Source organism: Bos taurus, chromosome 28, assembly GCF_002263795.3.
Source record: "Bos taurus isolate L1 Dominette 01449 registration number 42190680 breed Hereford chromosome 28, ARS-UCD2.0, whole genome shotgun sequence".
NCBI lineage: Eukaryota > Metazoa > Chordata > Mammalia > Artiodactyla > Bovidae > Bos > Bos taurus.
In genome coordinates, this window is record NC_037355.1 from 10,309,709 (window position 1) to 10,329,213 (window position 19,505).

Below are 19,505 nucleotides of genomic sequence, written 5' to 3' on the forward strand. Positions count from 1 at the left end.
GCAAGGATCTCATTCAAAATTAATGCAGGAATAAAAAGCTTTTCAGACAAGCAAAAGTTAAGAGAATTCAGTACCACCAAACCAGCTTTACAACAAATGTTGCTGCTGCTGCTGCTGCTAAGTTGCTTCAGTCGTGTCCGACTGTGTGCAACCCCATAGACGGCAGCCCACCAGGCTCCCCCGTCCCTGGGATTCTCCAGGCAAAAACGCTGGAGTGAGTTGCCATTTCCTTCTCCAATGCATGAAAGTGAAAAGTGAAAGTGAAGTCGCTCAGTCGGGTCTGACTCCTAGTGACTCCATGGACTGCAGCCCACCAGGCCCCTCCGTCCATGGGATTTTCCAGGCAAGAGTACTGGAGTGGGGTGCCATCGCCTTCTCCGACAACAAATGTTAAAGGGACTTATATAGTCAAGAAATACAAGAGAATAAAAAAGATGTACAAAATCAACCCCAAACAATTAAGAAAATGGCAATAGGAACATGTATATCAATAATTACTTTAAATGTAAATGGACTAAATGCTCCAACCAAAAGACACAGACTGGCTGAATGGATACAAAATCAAGACCCATATAAATATATGCTGTCTACAAGAAACCCACTTCAGACCTAAAGACACATGTAGGCTGAAAGTGAGAGGATGGAAAAATAGATTCCCTGCAAATGGGAAGCAAAAGAAAGCTGGAGTATCAATCCTCATATCAGACAAAATAGACCTTAAGATAAAGAAGATTACAAGAGATATGGAAGGACACTAGATAATGATCAAGGGATCAATCCAAGAGGAAGACATAGCAATTGTAAATATCTATGAACCCACCATAGGAGCACCTCAATACATAAGGCAAATACTAACAGACATAAAAGGAGAAATTGACAGTAACACAATGATAGTAGGAGACATTAACACCCCACTCACACCAATGGACAGAGCATCAAAACAGAAAATTAATAAGGAAACACAAGTCTTAAATGATACATTAGATGAGCTGGGTCTCAGTGATATCTTCAGGACATTCCATCCAAATGCAGAAGAATACACCTTCTTCTCAAGTGCACATAGAACATTTTCCAGGATTAACCACATCTTGGGTCACAAATCAAACCTCAGGAAATTTAAGAAGATTGAAGTTGTATCAAGCATCTTCCCTGACCACAACACTGTGAGACTACATATCATTTACAAGAAAAAATTTGTAAGAAACACAAACAACGTGTTTCTAAATAACCAACAGGTTACTGAAGAAATCAAAAGGGAAATCAAAAAATTTCTAGAAACAAATGACAATGAAAACACAACTCAAAACCTATGGAATTCTGCAAAAGCAGTTCTAAGAAGGAGGTTTATAGCAATACAATCCTACCTCAAGAAACAAGAAAAGCATCAAATAGACAACCTAACTTTACACCTAAAACAACTGGGAAAAGAAGAACAAAAAAGCCTCCAAAATTAGTAGAAGGAAAGAAATCATAAAGATCAAAGCAGAAATAAGTGAAAAAGAAAGTATACTAAAGATTAATAAAACTAAAAGCTGGTTCTTTAAGAAGAACCAAAGAAGAAGCCTTATCCAGACTCATCAAGAAGAGAGAAGAAATCAAATCAACAAAATTAGAAATGAAAAAGGAGAGGTTATAACAGACAATGCAGAAGTACAAAGGATTTTAAGAGACTATTATGAACAACTATATGGCAATAAAATGGATAACCTGGAAGAAACTGATAGATTCTTAGGAATGATCAGGAAGAAATAGATTCTTAGGATTCTTAGATTCTTAGGAATGAACCAGGAAGAAATAGAAATTATGAACAACCCAATTATAAGCACTGAAATGGAAGCTGTGATCAAAAATCTCCCAAAAAACAAAAGCCCGGGACCAGATGGCTTCACAGGAGAATTCTATCAAACATGTAGAGAATAGCTAATGCTTATTCTTCTAAAACTCTTTCAAAAAATTACAGGAGAAGGAACACTTCCAAACTTGTTCTACAAGGCCACCATCACTCTGATAACCAAAACCAGACAATGACAACACAAAAAAAGAAAACTACAGGCCAATATCACTGATGAACATAGATGCAAAAATCCTCAATAAAATTTTTGCAAACAGAATTCAGCAACATCAAAAAGCTCATACACCACAATCAAGTTGGGTTTATTCCAGGGATGCAAGGATTCTTCAATATATGCAAATCAGTCAGTGTGATACACCATATTAACAAATTGAAAATAAAAACCATATGATAATCTCAGTAGATGCAGAAAAAGCCTTTGACAAAATTCAGCACCCATTTATAATGAAAACTTCAAAAAATGGGCATAGAAAGAACCTACCTCAACATAGTAAAGGCCATATATGATAAGCCTACAGCAAACATTATTCTCAATGGTGAAAAACTGAAAGCATTCCCCCTAAGATTAGAACAAGACAAGGGTGTCCACTTGCACCACCATTATGCAACATAGGTCTGGAAGTCCTAGCTACAGCAATCAGAGGAGAAAAATGAATCTAGATCAGAAAAGAAGAAGTAAAGCTCTCACTGTTTGCAGATGACATGATACCGCACATAGAAAACTCTAAAGAAAGTGAAGTAGCTCAGTCGTGTCTGACTTTTTGCAACCCCATGGACTATAGCCTGCCACACTCCTCCGTCCATGGGATTCTCCAGGCAAGAGTACTGGAGTGGGTTGCCATTTCCTTCTCCAGAGGATCTTCTCGAGCCAGGAATCAAACCCAGGTCTCCTGCATTGTAGACAGACACTTTACCATCTGAGCCACCAGGGAAGCCAAGAGAAGAAGAGAACTCTAAAGATAGTATCAAAATATTACTAGAGTTAATCAGTGAATTTAGCAAAGTTGCAAAATGAATACACAGAAATGACTTGCATTTCTATATACTAACAATGAAAAATCAGAAGGAAAAATTAAGGAGTCAATCCCATTCACCATTGCAACAAAAAGAATTAAATATATAGGAATAAACTTATGTAAGGTGACAAAAAAACTGTACACAAAATTATAAGACACTAATGAAAGAAATCAAAGATGACATAAACATATGGAGAGATATTCCATGTTCCTGGGTAGGAAGAATAAAAACTATGAAAATGACTATACTACCAAATGCAATCTACAGATTCAATGCAATCCCTGTCAAAGTACCAATGGCATTTTTCACAGAACTAGAACAAAAAATTTCACAATTCATGTGGAAACACAAAAGACCTCAGTAGCCAAAGCAGTGTTGAGAAAGAAGAATGGAGCTGGAAGAATCAACCTTCCTGATTTCCGATTATACTACAAAGCTACAGTCATCAAGACAATATGGTACTGGCACAAAACCAGAAACATAGACCAATGGAACAAGATAGCCCAGAAATAAACCCATGCACCTATGGGTACCTTATTTTTGACCATAGAGGCAAGAATACAATGCGGCAAAGACAGCCTCTTCAATAAATGGTGCTGGGAAAACTGGACAGCTACATGTAAACGAATAAAATTAGAACACCTCCTAACATCATACACAAAAATAAACTCGGGAAGACAAATTCAGTAAGACATAGTGACTCTGCATCCAGAAATCTTTTAAGAAAACTTTACCTTTTATGTGTAATTTTACATTACAAAAAGATCTTGAAAAATTTTAATCAGAATTTAGTAATTATTTACATCTTCTTGTCTTCAGTTGCATCTCTTATCACTAAATAGATCTTCAGTTCCCTTACAGGGCAAGATGGCATGTTTTATTTGCATTGTCTATAAAAGAGGAGCGACTTGAATGAGATAACTAAGTAGCCCCAATGTCTGACACAAGTCCTACATACTTTTATGAGATTTTTTCTAGAGGAAACATCGTGCACAGTTGTCACATTTCAGTTGAGCCTAGTAAAACTTGAAAGAAGATGGTTAAAATAGGTTTGTCAGAGAAATTAAGTTGAGATGATGCAGGAATCTAAAATGAGGATACACTGCTTTGCTGAAGGGAAAATCAAACAGCAATAGTTCCAAAAGATGTTTGTGTCACGTGGCAATTCAGTATTACCCAGTTTCAATCCTTGCCCTGGCCAACCAGTCCCTTCCTTCCTCTAAGAAACCCCATTTTTGTTAAGCATGTGACTTATTCTTTGTTCAGTAATTTAACCATGTTAGTAGGTGAGTCAGTAAGAGTAAAGTATCTGCCCTATTTAAAGATTCTATTAGATACTAAGCTGTTGGCGGGTGGTGATGGAGAGGAAGTTTACAGGAAAGCGGTCCTGAGCTGTTTCAGCCTAGTTATTCAGATTCCATTGACATACAGGGTAACAGTGAAGTGTGCCAGATTATATGGGCAAAAGCATGTGGGACGAATGTGTTGATAGGTCATTGAACATAGGAATAGCAAAACAAATAGCACTATTTAGGGAGGCTTCCAAATTAAACAGCCACTTCAGATTAAAATGAGTGTCTCACATACATGCGTCACAGGTTGAGGTCCTTAGTTAAACATGATGAGCTAAAATGAATATCACATTGGCTGTGCAGCCTGTAGCTGCCTCCTAGGGGAGGGCGATTGACATAATCACAGATCTGTCTAAGGAAGGCTGGGTGCTATTCATCTCTGCATAAAAAAAATGTATGCCAGGAAATTCCCTGGTGGTCCAGTTGTTATGACTCACCACTTTCCCTGTGGTGAGGGGAAACAAACAAACAAACAAAATTGGTCTGAGAAACAAACAAACAAAAAATTGTTCCAGGTGATCACTCAAAATAATATTGACTAGGATGAAAATCTTTATATTGACTTATACTGGATAAAAGTTCAAACCTTAATGCTTATCTTGGTTGATTTTAGATTTACCAAGTACATACTTAAACACATGCACACCTACACTCTAAAATTAATGCATGTAAAACAATTTTGATTTTTTTTTTAGTTGGCAAATGGATGGATTTATGGAGAAATATATTCAGACTCATCTAAAGTTCAACCATTAATGAAGCCATATAAACTATTATCTGAAAAGGTGACTTTTTTTAAGTTTACGTAGCTTTAATTTGGGGGTGGAAGTTTTTGCTATGTAAATTTCTTATTAAAATGTCTTCTTTATACATACTATTTATACCCTTTCTCAAAGGTCTCCTTTTTACATTTTTTTTGTCTTCTTTTTCTTCATAATCCAATTTTCTGTCAGTATTTAACTGGTTATTATCCTTTCTATGTAATATTTTTCTGTTTTTTAAAAAAATTTTATTCCTCTCCTATATATATAAGAACTTTAGAAAATATTCTTATCAATCTAAAGAGTCTTTTGTAGTCATTTTAATAATAGCAGTGCTTCCAATACAAGAATATGGTGTATCTTTCCATCTGTTTGTGCTGTCTTTCATCAATGACTACACTACCCAAGGCCATCCATAGATTCAATGCAATCTCTGAAAAATTACAGTGGCATTTTCCACAGAAGTAGAACTAGAAAAGTTTTTTTAAAATTTGTATGAAAATACTAAGACCCCAAACAGCCAAAACAATCTTGAGAAAGAAGAATGAGGCTGGAAGAATTGTGCTTCCTGACTTCAGACTATACTACAAAACTACAATAATCAAAGCACTATGGTACTGGCACAAAAGCAGAAGTCTAGATCAATGGAACAGGATAGAAAGCCCAAAAATATGCCTATGCACTTCCAGTCAATTAATCTATGACAGAGGAAGCAAGACTCTATGATGAAGAAAAGATAGCCTTCAACAAATGATGCAGGGAAAACTGGAAGTCACATGTGACTTTATGAATGTTCTAATGAAGTTAGAACATTCTTTAACATTGTATGCAAATAATAAGCTCAAGTGGATTAAACATGTAACTTTGAGACCAGACAGTATAAAACAGAGGAAAATATAAGCAAAACACTCTTTGACATCAATTGCAGAAATATTTTTTGGCTGTGTCTCCTATAGTAATGGAAATAAAGACAAAAATAAACAAATAGGACCTAATTAAAAAAAAAATAAAGAGTCTTTTGTTAAGTTATAATGAAGTAATATATTTTAGTATTTTTATTATTTATGTTTTCATGTACTTTACTTCTGTTGGGGGAAAAGCAGTATCTTGACAAATGAACTGTAAAGGATTTTCTGGCTCCCTGCTTATAGAATAAGTTACTTCTCTGTTTATTCAGATTGTAGAAATGCTGTCAAGCACATGTCATATAATCTGGAACTTTTTCCTAATAGTGATCCTGATTTCTAGGGAAACTAAAGAAAATTAACCTCATGCTATAGTAAGCCAGGATCCCTCTTAGCATCATTAGTCAAACTGGATTTCAGCTCACATTCTGCTCTTCAGAATTTTTACTTTGCTTTTTTATTTTTAAATAAACAGTGCTAATCAAAAATGTTTAGGTGACGGTAGAGTATTTCAGAACAAAGCGTTAAATATTTTAAACTTTTATTTAGGTTCATAATATGCCATCCTTTTATCTTTTTTTTCTTTCTAGGAAAAAGAAATTTATCGCTGGCCAATCAAAGAATCTTTAAAAACTATGCTGGCTTGGGGATGGAGAATTGAAAGGACCCGAGAGGGAGACAGCATGGCCCTTTATAACCGTACTCGTCGTATTTCTCAGACAAGTCAGGTAAATATCACAGTGATGTCTGTGTCATTTTAAAATAATTTGAGTATTTCATTTAATTATTGTGTTTTCCACAACAACTAATTTGAAAATTCTGAAGACTAATATAAAGTTTAGAAAGTCTACTTTTTAAGTAAGCTTAGGCCTTGGAGTTTAACTGTCAGGCTGTACTTCTCCTGATGGTATATAAAGGAGTACCTGGTGATAAAGTCTTGAAGGTATGTTAATAAATAAGTTCCTTACCTACAATTAGGTTGTCTATTAAGGTTTTGTCTCCTTGCCAATAAGAACTGCAGATTGGTTCTTAGGGGCTAGTGGAGTGGTCAGAAGTAGTGATCTGGATCTAAAGCTTCCATGGATGTACTTGCAAAGGGAAGATATACAACTGGACAGGCAGAGCAGGAATGAAAGAGCTCACTGTTAGTGGGCCGAGTCAAGGAAGTCAGTCAACTGAGCAGAGCGTGGCTGTGGGGCTTCTGTGCTGAAGAGGGCACAGTAAGGACAGCCTTGATCTTGAGAACCTTTGTTGTTGCTGAGTTGCTAGGCTGTGTCCGACTCTTTGCAATCCCATGGACTGCACCATACCAGGCTTCCTTGTCCTTCACTATATTCCAGCGTTGCTCAAAGTCATGTCCGTTGAGTCAATGATGCCATCCAACCATCTTATCCTGTATCTGCCACTTCTCCTCCTGCCCTCAATCTTTCCCAGCATCAGGGTCTTTTCCAGTGAGTCAGCTCTTTGCATCAGGTGGCCAGAGTATTGGAGCTTCAGCTTCAGCATCAGTCCTTCCAGTGAATCTTCGGGGTTGATTTCCTTGCTCTCCAGGGGACTTTCAAGAGTCTTCTCCAGCACCACAGTTTGAGAGCACCAGTTCTTCGGCACTCAACCTTCTTTATGGTCCAGCTCTCTCATCCATACATGGCTACTGGAAAAACCATAGCTTTGATTATATGGACCTTTGTTGGCAAAGTACCAAACACTTTGCCTTCTTGCATTTCTTTTTCTTTGGAATGGTTTTGGTCACTGCCTCCTGAACAGTGTTATTAACCTCCATCCATAGTTCTTCAGGTGCTCTGTCTATCAGATCTAATCCTTTGAATCTGTTTGTCACTTCTACTGTGTAATCATAAGGGATTTGATTTAGGTGATACCTGAATGGCCTGAGTGATTTTCCCTACTTTCTTCAATTTAAGTCTGAATTTTTAAATAAGGTCTCATGATATGAGCCAGAGAAGGCAGTGGCACCCCACTCCAGTACTCTTGCCTGGAAAATCCCATGGACGGAGGGCCTGGTGGGCTGTAGTCCATGGGGTCACGAAGAGTCGGACACAACTGAGTGACATCACTTTCACTTTCACTTTTCACTTTCATGCACTGGAGAAGGAAGTGGCAACCCACTCCAGTGTTCTTGCCTGGAGAATCCCAGGGACGGGGGAGCCTGGTGGGCTGCCGTCTATGGGGTCGCACAGAGTCAGACACGACTGAAGCGACTTAGCAGCAGCAGCATGATATGAGCCACAGTCAGCTCCAGGTCTTGTTTTTGTTGACTATATAGAGCTGCTCCATCTTCTGCAAAGAATTTAATCAATCTTATTTTGGTACTGACCATCTGGTGATGTCCATGTGTAGAGTTGTCTCTGTTGTTGGAAGAGAACCTCTCCTTGACCAGATACCAGCTGGCTCTTTGATTTCTTCTAGGAGCTAAACCTGACCTTGTCTCTTTCAAACTGCTTGGGTTACTATATTTGGTTTAGCCAAAATATTGTGTTTTTTGTTGCCATTTATATTGATAACATTTTTGAAGAAAGAAAATGAAGACACTCAAAGCATGTGTTTCGCATGCTTCACATTTGAAATATACTGTTAAATAGATTTAAGTTCTGATTTGGGCCTACTCTGCTCAGTCACTCAGTCATGTTCGACCGTTTGTGGCCCTGTGGAATGTAGCCCAACAGACTCCTCTGCCCATGCAATTTTCCAGGCAAGAATACTGGAGTGGGGTACCATTTCCATTTCTAGGGGATCTTCCTGACCCAGTGATCGAACCTGGGTCTCTTGTGTCTCCTCCTAGTCTGCCTGCTAGTAGAGGCAGATTCTTCACAACTAGCACCATCTGGTAGCCCAGATGCATATTTTACATCAAATTCTCTTAAGTATCATGAACATAGAGGTTTGTAAAAGCATACTTTTCCTGTTATCATGATTGCACATATTTCTAACTAAATTCCATTTTGTTTTAATCTGTTTAAACAAATATTGAGCACAAACTGAGTCCTGGGCCATAGGAATATAAAGATAATAAGATCTGATTGTGTTCCAAAAGACTCACAGTTTGGTGTTAGAGACAATCAGGTTAAACCTACTCCAATGATAAGATTTAGGCTAGTGATACATACAAGGTACTCAGAGTGCAGAGAATAGAATTATCTGGGTTTTTCTTTTTTTCCCCTCTAAATTGTATAGGAAATAAGGAAATTATTACATAATGGAAGTGATGTGAAGCTTTGCCAGGAAACAGATTCTCCCCCATTCTTGATAGCAAAAATTATGGGCTCTAATTTAAAACTGCATGTGTTGAATGAGAGCATGCCCTTTGAAATAATAATGGTCCCAATTCTGTGAGCCAGTACTAAAGAGTAGAAATGGTAGAAGGCAGATAAGAAAAAAGACCTTCTCTTAGCCAGAAAAAACTGGGCCTATATAGCATGCCGGAGCACAGCCCAGAGAAGCCAAGGGAGGGGCTGTAGCAGAATGAGGGGAACTCCATTCTCTTGTTGCTGCCTTTGCCAAATGTTTTCTCACCACTGCCATCGGAGTGGGTAGGGCCGACTGCTAAGTAGCCTCTCCCTGTCCTGTCTCTAGAATATTTCTCGAATAACAACAAAGGAAGAGAAGCAAAGGGTCATTCTATGATTTTAGCCATGCTCACCTGAAGATTAACGTAACTTATGGGTTGCATACTTTTGCAAACACCCCTGAAAAAAAACAAACAAAAAAAAACCGGTAACTGACGATGAAACATAACAAGCTCCAAAATGGTTCTGGGTCATGTCAGATATAAAATCTTAACCCAGATTTAAGAAACTGATTTTAAAACATTGAAAGTCATTACAGACTCTGTAAATTATAAGGTATAAACTATAACCAATCCATTGTCAGAAAAGGATTACCTTTTTCTTTAACCCCAGGAAAATTTATTGTTTTGCTGAATTAAACTTTTCTCGAGAGTGCTAAAAAATGCTATGTTGTGTTTATTTCCTTTTTTCCTTACTTCCCCTTTAGCTCGTAATGTAGTTTTCAGTGCCCATTAAGCCCTCAATAAATATGATTTTATATGATACCCATATAACCATCACTTAAGTCTTACTGATTTTCAGTGACATGTGTGATATATGACATATATTGTTAAACCCCCTGTGTCATTCAAAAATATTAGGAGGTGCCTATGCTAGACGTATGGATTAAGAGGGACAGCCCCAGAGGTAGGCTTCAATCCTGGGACTTCCACTCTGTAGAAATAAACTGCTGGGCATATTACTTAATCTGTTTACCTCAGTAGATGGTAACTCATGATTACCATTATTATTTACATATTTTTAATGTCAGGAAGCATTTTTTCAAAGGTAAATAAAAGAGCTTGTTTGTGTTTGTGGTACTTTGACTTTTAGTAAAGAAAGAATATTTTTATCAGTGTCAGAAACAGAAAGCAGCAAATGCTGCAAATATATTTATAATCCTTGTCATTGTTTTCACCCTAACATTATTGAAACATAATCCAATATAATTTGAAATGTTAAAATGGATTATCATTTCTTAATTACTAACGTTACAGTATTATCATCTTTTTCAGTTATCATCTTGCTAAGCTTCTTAATGTCGTTCCTCTCTCCAGTATTGATTTCCCATGTGATTATAAAGATATTTTCTATTATGTAATAGGTACACTCTTGAATAAATTAAGGAACACTTTTGATGGCATCACTTTATATTAAGGACTATCTACTTGGATGAATTGAAATCACTTGTTGACATGATTCTGAGCCAGTACACTTCATTTATTTCTGCTGGGACTCAGCACTGTGTCTGCAAGGCAGAAGTGGCCTGTATTTAACTCAGCAAGATCTGGGTTTGAAATCCTGGCCTCGCCGTTGAGTAGATAGCTTTTTTATGAGCTTGGGCACACTGCTTAACCTTTCTATGCTGCAGTTTTCTCCTTTTAAAAATAAAACAGCAAAGAGCATCTAATTTACAAGATTATTGTGAGGATTGCATCATAATGCTTACAAATCACTTAAGAGTGTGGTGAGCATATGTTGCAGTCAACATTGGACCTTATTATGATCATTGTAAGCATGATTTCAGGAAATTTACTACTCAATTACAATTTTATAATTTGCATATTAAGATAATATATGGGCATAGACAAAGCCAATAACTTGATAGAATATAGAATAGAGTGTATACCTATATGTGCTGCTGCTGCATCGCTTCAGTCGTGTCCGACTCTGTGCGACCCCATAGACGGCAGCCCATCAGGCTCCCCTATCCCTGGGATTCTCCAGGCAAGAACGCTGGAGTGGGTTGCCATTTCCTTCTCCAACGCATGAAAGTGAAAAGTGAAAGTTAAGTTGCTCAGTCATGTCCAACTCTTAGCGACCCCATGGACTGCAGCCTACCAGGCTCCTCTGTCCATGGGATTTTCCAGGCAAGAGTACTGGAGTGGGGTGTCATTGCCTTCTCCAATACCTATATGTAGAATCTATCAATAAAATATGACACAAATCAACTTATCTATTAAACAGAAACAGATGTGCAAACATAGAGAATAGATTTGTGGTTGCCAAGGTGAAGGAGTGGGAAAGGGAAGGCCTGCGAGTTTGCACTAACAGATGCAAACTATTATACACAGACAGGATGGATAAACAGCACAGTCCTACTGTGCAGCATGGGGAACTATCCTCAGTATCCTGGGATAAGCTATAATGGAAAAGAATGTGAACAAAGAATATATATAAATGTGTGTGTGTAACTGAATCACTGTTGTACAGCAAAATTAGTGCCACATTGTAAATCAACTATACTTTAATAAAATAAAAAAGAATGAGTGTAAAAATGCTGACAGAATTAGAAGTGGGGAGATCTGATTCGAGGTGCTAAACTGGTAAATTTTGACTTGATAGTCACATCAGCAGAAAAGGAGGACATTTCTGGCAATTTAAGGTGTATTCCATAGGCTCTTAATAGTTACTTTTTACCCCCAATTTTATTTTCTTGTATCTAGTTTTTATCACGCATGTAGAATATACATTATTTAAACAAATTTTTAAAATAAGCTTCTAACCTAAGAAGGAGAAGAGGATGAATAAAATTTGTTACCTCAGTTCAGTTCAGTTCAGTCACTCAGTCGTATCCAACTCTTTGTGACCCCATGGACTGCAGCATGCCAGGCCTCCCTGTCCATCACCAACCCCTAGAGTTTACTCAAACTCGCATCCATTGAGTCAGTGATGCCATCCAACCATCTCATCCTGTGTCGTCCCCTTCTCCTCCCACCTTCAATCTTTCTCAGCATCAGGGTCTTTTCAAGTGAGTCAGTTCTTCGCATCAGGTGGCCAAGGTACTGGAGTTTCAGCTTCAGCATCAGTCCTTCCAATGAATATTCAGGACTGATTTCCTCTAGGATGGACTGGTTGGAACTCCTTGCTGTCCAAGGGACTCTGAAGAGTCTTCTCCAACACCGCAGTTCAAAAGCATCAATTCTTGGGCGCTCAGCTTTCTTTAGAGTCCAGCTCTCACATCCATACATGATTATTGGAAAAACCATAGCTTTGACTAGACAGACCTTTGTTGGCAAAGTAATGTCTCTGCTTTTTAATATTCTGTTTAGGTTGGTCATAACTTTTCTTCCAAGGAGCAAGTGTCTTTTAATTTCATGGCTGCAGTCACCATCTGCAGTGATTTTTGTGCCCCCCAAAAATAGCCTGTCACTATTTCCATTGTTTCCCCATCTATTTGCCATGAAACAATGGAACTGGATGCCGTGATCTTAGTTTTCTGAATGTTGAGTTTTAAGCCAACGTTTTCACTCTCCTCTTTCACTTTCATGAAGAGGCTCTTTAGTTCTTTGCTTTCTGCCATAAGTGTGGTGTCATCTGCATATTTGAGGTTATTGAAATTTCTTCTGGCAATGTTGATTCCAGCTTGTGCTTTGTTACCTATCTTGAACTAAAATATAGGCTAGGACAGAGGAATAATTCATTCATTCTTTCAGTAGATATTTCGTGAGCACCTTCTATGTTCCATGCACTGTCCTAAGCTTTTCAGATAGTTCCCTGAACAACATAGACAAACACCTCTGCTCTCATGGAGTTTCCTGCTTATGGGGAAAGTAAACAATAGATTTAAGTAAATTACATGTTATATCACAATATGATCAATATTTTGGAAAAAGAAACCCGCATAGAAAGGCAGATTATGAGTGTAGAGGAGGGAGCTGAATAACCTGTGGGGATGAGTTGCAATTGTATATGGTATTATCAGAATAGATTTCATGGAGAAGATAAATTGAATAGAGCTGGGAGAGTTAGACATATCCAGGGGAAGAATGTGACAAGTCATCCGCGTGCTCTGAGGTGTGGGAGTAGCCTGACTTTGTGAGAAACAGCAAAGAATGCGGTAAAGTTGGAGCTAGGGACTAACAGCAAGATGGGAGGAGAGGTCTCAGGAGACAAATCAGGCAGGACACAGGGGGCCATTTTAAGATATTGGAGAAGTGTTTTGGCATCAGATATAATTAATTTAAAACCTTGATTCTGCTGTTTACTATTCACATCATGGTCATTAAAATTAATTATTCTGAATCACTTTCTTTCTCATTTTAAAGTGGCAAATAGCAATATCTCCTTTTCAAAGTTGTTCTAAAACTTGAATGAAATAATCTATATGCTTTACATATAACCATTCACATGGTGATTGTTATTTGTTGTTATTATTATTGCTAAGAAGACTAGAGTTAATTAAATTCTGAATGGGTACATATTCTAGGTAACTTGAGATTATAGAAGAAATTGGCCAGTCTTCTGATTTCTGCATATGTAAAGAGGAGAAACAGGTGATGAAAACTTTTAAAAGAATCTTTCTCTGAATAAAGAGATGTCTACTTGCATTCTTTAAATCAGTCGCAATAATTCAATGTAAAACCAAGAGGATATATGTTTCAGTTATATAAGCAACATGGTCTAAGAGGATATTAAATACTAAGAATTTTATTTTAGGAACAAATAATGTTATCAACATCAGCTGTATTTTATTCCTTTATTCAACAAAAGTTGCAGAGAGTCTAATACTTTTTTATTAGTTGTAAGACATATGATTGCTCTATCTCAATATCTGTGAGATTGGCAATCATTTTATAATCCTAATTTGATGAAAGATGGCCTGTGCCAGACTCTGGGAATACTAAGACAAATACGACTTAGTCCAGGCCTGCAGATTTTTACTGCGCTGTGGAAAGGCTTATAACTCAGGGAATAACGCAATAAATATTTTTAGAAGTATATTTCTTACAATAGAGTAGAGAAGGAATCAGAGAAAGGGGAGATAGAAGGCTGAAAGAAACTCCTTAGAATAAGTTGTATACATCCCACAAAACAAAAACATTAAATATCTAAGTTAGAGCAAAGACAGTGGATATGGAGGGAAGCGGTTGTATAGCAGAGATGTTTTTGTGGTAGAAGAGATGGAATTTTGTGACTGATCCATAATAGCAATTGAGGAGGAATAATCAGAGGTGGTTGCCATGGGTCTGGACTGGGCAACCAGGTTGGGTATGGTATGTGAAATGAGGTTAGTACTGGGCGGGTGGTAGCAAGGAGCAGATAATGCTTTTGATTTTAGATTTTGTGTTAGGCACGATTTTGGTTTCCAAAGATGATCCCCAGTCACCGTCCTCTTTGGAGTGGTTGCTTTCCTGGGCTTCGCTATTTGGCCTATAAAGACATTTATAAATACTGATCTCTGATTAGCTAGTATTTGTGTGAGGAGAAGTAAATTTCACTACAGCTGATAAGAATTTATAAGAAACTCAAGAAATCAATTATCCTTTGACTTGAGTAATATTTCAGAATTGTGCACATCCCGAACATTAACTCTCTGGATTGGCAGACCCCAATATATTGGGATGTATTGTTCAACCTGAAATAATTGTCAGACACCCAAATATAATTTAATCTGCTAGATAACATTTGCAAAATCTGCTTGTTTAGCTATAGCCCGTTTTATCTGAGAAGATGGTGCATTTGAGAATTTACTTGCCTTATATTTTCAAAGTAACTCTTAAATCTCTCTCCACTGGGTTTTCTCATGAGATGTTATTTTTTGTAAATTACCTAGGTTTCTGTAGATGCCGCCCATGGGTACAGCCCACGAGCCATTGACATGAGCAATGTTACACTATCCAGAGATCTGCACGTAAGTACTTTTAAAAATACTCTGCAAATTTCATTTTTAAAAAGTATACATGCATTTCCTGCATGTATTTTACAGCATGAATTATTGAATGTACTGATCATAGAGAAGGTCCGTGGAATTTATTGATTATGTACCCTAAGCTTTTAATGCTGTGAAAGTTGATAGAACTTTTTCAGGGTGTTTCCTTCAAATAATATATTTTCTTTAAAGATCATATCTATTTTTTAAAACCCTAATATAATTATATAGAAGAAGAAGAAACTAAATCAGTAATTTATAATGCTCAAAGATCATTTTAATTACTCATGAAAAAATATGTGTTATAAGTCGGGGGTCTCCATCCTGTGGGATCTAATGCCTGATGATTAGAGGTGGAGCTGATATAATAATAATAGAAATAAAGTACCCAGTAAATGTATTGAGCTTAAATCATCCTGAACCCCCTGAGTCTATGGAAAAATTTCTTCCATGAAACCAGTCCCTGCTGCCAAAAAGGTTGGAGACTGCCGTTCAGTTCAGTTCAGTTCAGTCACTCAGTCGTGTCCGACTCTTTGCGACCCCATGAACCGCAGCACACCAGGCCTCCCTGTCCATCACCGACTCCCGGACTCCCCCCAAACCCATGTCCATTGAATCAGTGATGCCATCCTCTTCCTCTGTCATCCCCTTCTCCTCCTGCCCTCAGTCTTTCCCAGCGTTAGGGTCTTTTCCAATGCATCAGCTTTTTGCATCAGGTGGCCAAAGTATTGGAGTTTCAGCTTCAACATCAGTCCTTCCAATGAACACCCAGATCTGGTCTCCTTTAGGATGGACTGGTTGGATCTCTTTGCATTCCAAGGGACTCTCAAGAGTCTTCTCCATAAGTTGTTTATTTAACCAAACTGACAACATTTTGCTTGCTCCTGCCATAGTTCTCTTTTGTCAATAAGGAGCCTACTGTGAAATGCCTGATTTGAGTGAAAAGATAAAATTTGTTACCATGGGACATAAGTTGACAGGTCAATATAATGATCACACAATGATATTGGCATTGTTAGTATCATTCCTAGAGAAGTAAGTATACCAAGATAAAAATCTAAGATTATTAAATCTTGGGCTTCCCTTTTGTCATTTTCTGGTATGAATGTATTAACATGACATAGTAAACTTGTCTTAAGTGAAAGGAATCTTAGAGGTAATCTTGTCAAAGTCCAAAGGCCACAGAAAAAGTTAATGAGCCTCCAAGGTCTCTCACCTGGATTGGGACAGACATTCATTCAGTCTGTTCATTGGATGTTCCCTGTGTTCAGTGTTCATTCAGTAAGGTTTAATCATCTTGTAAAGCTTTAGAAATTGAAATAAAAACTTGTAAACCGACATATTTTTAAAGTCTATAGCTAGTTTGAAGTTTCATTATTAAATTAATAAAACACGTGTCTTTAAACATTTCAAAGAACAATGACCTTTCCCATCGAATCATCTGTGGCTATTTACTACTTTATAATTTCACAGATCATTAGAAACCTTTGAAATTTCAGATTATAAATAATTTTCTTTTAGATGTATTTTAGCACTAACACACTATAATTTACTCATTTAAAACATGTTTGTTATTACATATTGGAAACAAAAATTATCTTTTTCTAGTATCCTTTTAAAGTATAACTTAGTTGCAAAATATTTTGTTTGTTTAAGGCTATGGCAGAAATGATGGCTGAAAACTACCATAATATATGGGCAAAGAAAAAGAAACTGGAACTGGAGGCCAAAGGTAATATTTTTAAAAATCCTTGTTAAAAAATGACCAGAGGTTGAGTCTATGAACATACAATAAGGATAAAGTAGTCTTTTTGGCACAAGAGCTCATTATATCTTTAGTTTATTAGAATGGTTCAAATATAGTTATAATAGTTTCAAGGTGGAAATGCTATTTCCTGATTTCCATATTGCCAGTATATAGTTCCTGATGTCTCAGAATTTTGATGGCCCATCCAATGGTCTCTCTTGCCCATTTTAGCCTGTAGATATCTATATTTGTCATCCTTTTAATTAATTAGACCTCCTTCAATGATTCCACCCCAGCCTAAATATTTCTCTTATTTCATTGTATCTCCTATCCTCAGCCTCATTGTTTTGTTCAGTCCAGTTGCGTACTGTCTCTTACATGCCTTTGCTTGCCCTTTCCTGCTGTTTTTGTTGAATACTAAAATGACCTAATATTCCCTTAGTCATTTCTAAAATCTTTTCTTAATTTATTAAGAAAATTATATTTCTCAAAAATAAGTATGTAATATTTGCATTAATATTTTGTTCAGTTACATGCATCTTGTACTGATCATCTCTTTCATTGTTATTTATTCAGCATTAGATTATATGCATATTGTTTATGTTTGTGTGTGTTCTCTTATTATCTTCTATGTGGGTTTCTTTTCCTCAATGAAAATATAATTCACGCTCAGGGCTGTAACTTTTATGATTTTTGTCATCCTTATTGTATAGCTCTGGATACCAGGAAGCTCTATTTCTTACTTATTGATATAGGTAAAAGTATGGAGGAAGATCATTTTGAAGAGTGAGAATATTTCATAATGAAAGGAATAGGTTTCATTGGAGGATAGTACCAGGTACTAAGCACTGGGAAACAGAATCACACAAATTAGAATTGGTCATAGGAATGAACAGAGAGAATTTCATGTACCAAAATTGCCTCTTCCAGAATTTGGCTTAGGGCTAGGCCCATTTTTCTAGAAACATCCTATAAATGTTTGTAAAATGAATGATCAGCTCTTTGGTTGACAGATAGATGTATGAATAGATGGAAGGATGGATGGAGAGCAGAGTCGCAGTATTTTCACTTAGTAAAGTTCTTGGGGCATTGTCCACATAACTAGTTGACAAAGTTACTCTTTGTTCCATATGCAAATTACATGACAAATTTAGTTTTTCTTTTCTAAGTATGTTTCAATTACTATGGTTTGGTTATGATTAAAAGTAATTAATCAGACTATATGTAAAATAGATAGCTGGGCTTCCCTTGTGGCTCAGCTGGTAAAGAATCTGCCCTCAGGTTCTTTGTGGAAGACCTGGGTTCAGTCCCTGTGTTGGGAAGATTCTCTGAAGGGAAAGGCTACCCACTCCAGTATTCTGTCCTGGAGAATTCCATGAACTATATATAGTCCATGAGGTCACAAAGAGTCAGACACGACTGAGCAACTTTCACTTCACTTCACTTCAAAATAGATAGCTAGTGAGAAGCTGCTGTATACTGCTGGGAGCTCAGCTTGGTGTTCTGTGATTATCTAGAGTGGTGGGATGGGAGGGTAAGAGGCAGGTCCAAGAGGGAGGGTATATGTATGTATACACACACACACACACACACACACACACACACACACACACACACATAGATGATTCACTTCATTATACAGCAGAAACGAACATAACATTGTAAATCAACTATACGCCAATTAAAAAAAAAAGTAATAAGCAGCTATCTTACTACTCCCTTCTAAGTAAGTGCACTACAAAGTCATCATTATCCTTTAATTTCTGAGCCAGCCATTAAGTGCCCTGCCATCAGTGTTTTCTTTGAAGGATATCACTTGTAAATGAGGCATCCATACCTCTGCATCCAGCTTGTCTTGATTCAAATTCATTGTGTGGAAACACGAACATAGTTACAGCAAAGGGTAAAAGATGAGGTGGCAAAATTAGAATTCTTACTCCTTTCAAAGGAGACAGTGAGTTGTTTAGCATTAAAACAGCAGACTAGTAGGACAGGTGTTGAAATGCAGAGCACTGGATCTTGGCATTTAAGTATTGCAGCTGATAGAAGGGAGAAATGAGTCTTGGAACCAGAGAGGCTTGAGACTGGGACAGTTTTAGGACAGAAACTCCAGGTGTCTATTCTCCACTTTGTCTCTCTCCTGGAGAAAGCCAACTCATGTCTTGACAACTGTACTTCTGTTTTTAAGAAGATCTGGGTGGAAGTGTACCAGGGGCCTGTCACCTACTGCATGTAGCTCTTGGGGAGGGCGTGGTGATGGGGTGTGTGTGTGTGTGTGTGTGTGTGTGTGTGTGTGTGTGTGATGTTTGAGAGAGAGAATAAAGAAACAACTTGAAATACCCCTTTAATCTTTCAGATACCTGGGCAATTAAGAAAATCAGTGTTGAAGCCACCCACTTTTCTTTTGGCCCCACCCAGGGCCCTTTTTATCATCCCTACATCTATGTACAGAAGATGAATCCACTTTAGAGAAATCTGGAGAAAGTTTCCTCTTCTACTCTCCCAGATTGTCTGTTCCTTAGTGCTTTCCCAACCTCCTTGAAGAATCTAGCAGAGTTGGGGGAAATCAGGCAGTTTAAGGAGTATATCAGGAATAGAATAAAGGAGTGAAAGTCCAAGAAATTTTATCTATGCTCCCCAGTCAGTGAAAAATGGAAA

General features: G+C 37.4%; 1 protein-coding gene across 7 annotated transcripts in view; it reads left to right on the forward strand.

Annotated features, from left to right (window-relative positions):
- The window catches only part of RYR2 (ryanodine receptor 2), an 827,636-nt gene that overhangs the window by 618,361 nt on the left and 189,770 nt on the right, over positions 1 to 19,505 (forward strand). For 6 of the 7 annotated variants that reach the window (XM_059882653.1, XM_059882647.1, XM_059882648.1 and 3 more), the window contains 4 exons: positions 4,917 to 5,006; positions 6,478 to 6,615; positions 15,005 to 15,082; positions 16,757 to 16,832. In XM_059882653.1, the coding sequence (XP_059738636.1) occupies positions 4,917 to 5,006; positions 6,478 to 6,615; positions 15,005 to 15,082; positions 16,757 to 16,832 (382 nt within the window). The remainder of the gene's footprint in view (positions 1 to 4,916; positions 5,007 to 6,477; positions 6,616 to 15,004; positions 15,083 to 16,756; positions 16,833 to 19,505) is intronic. The other variant, XM_059882651.1, reaches the window with a different exon arrangement.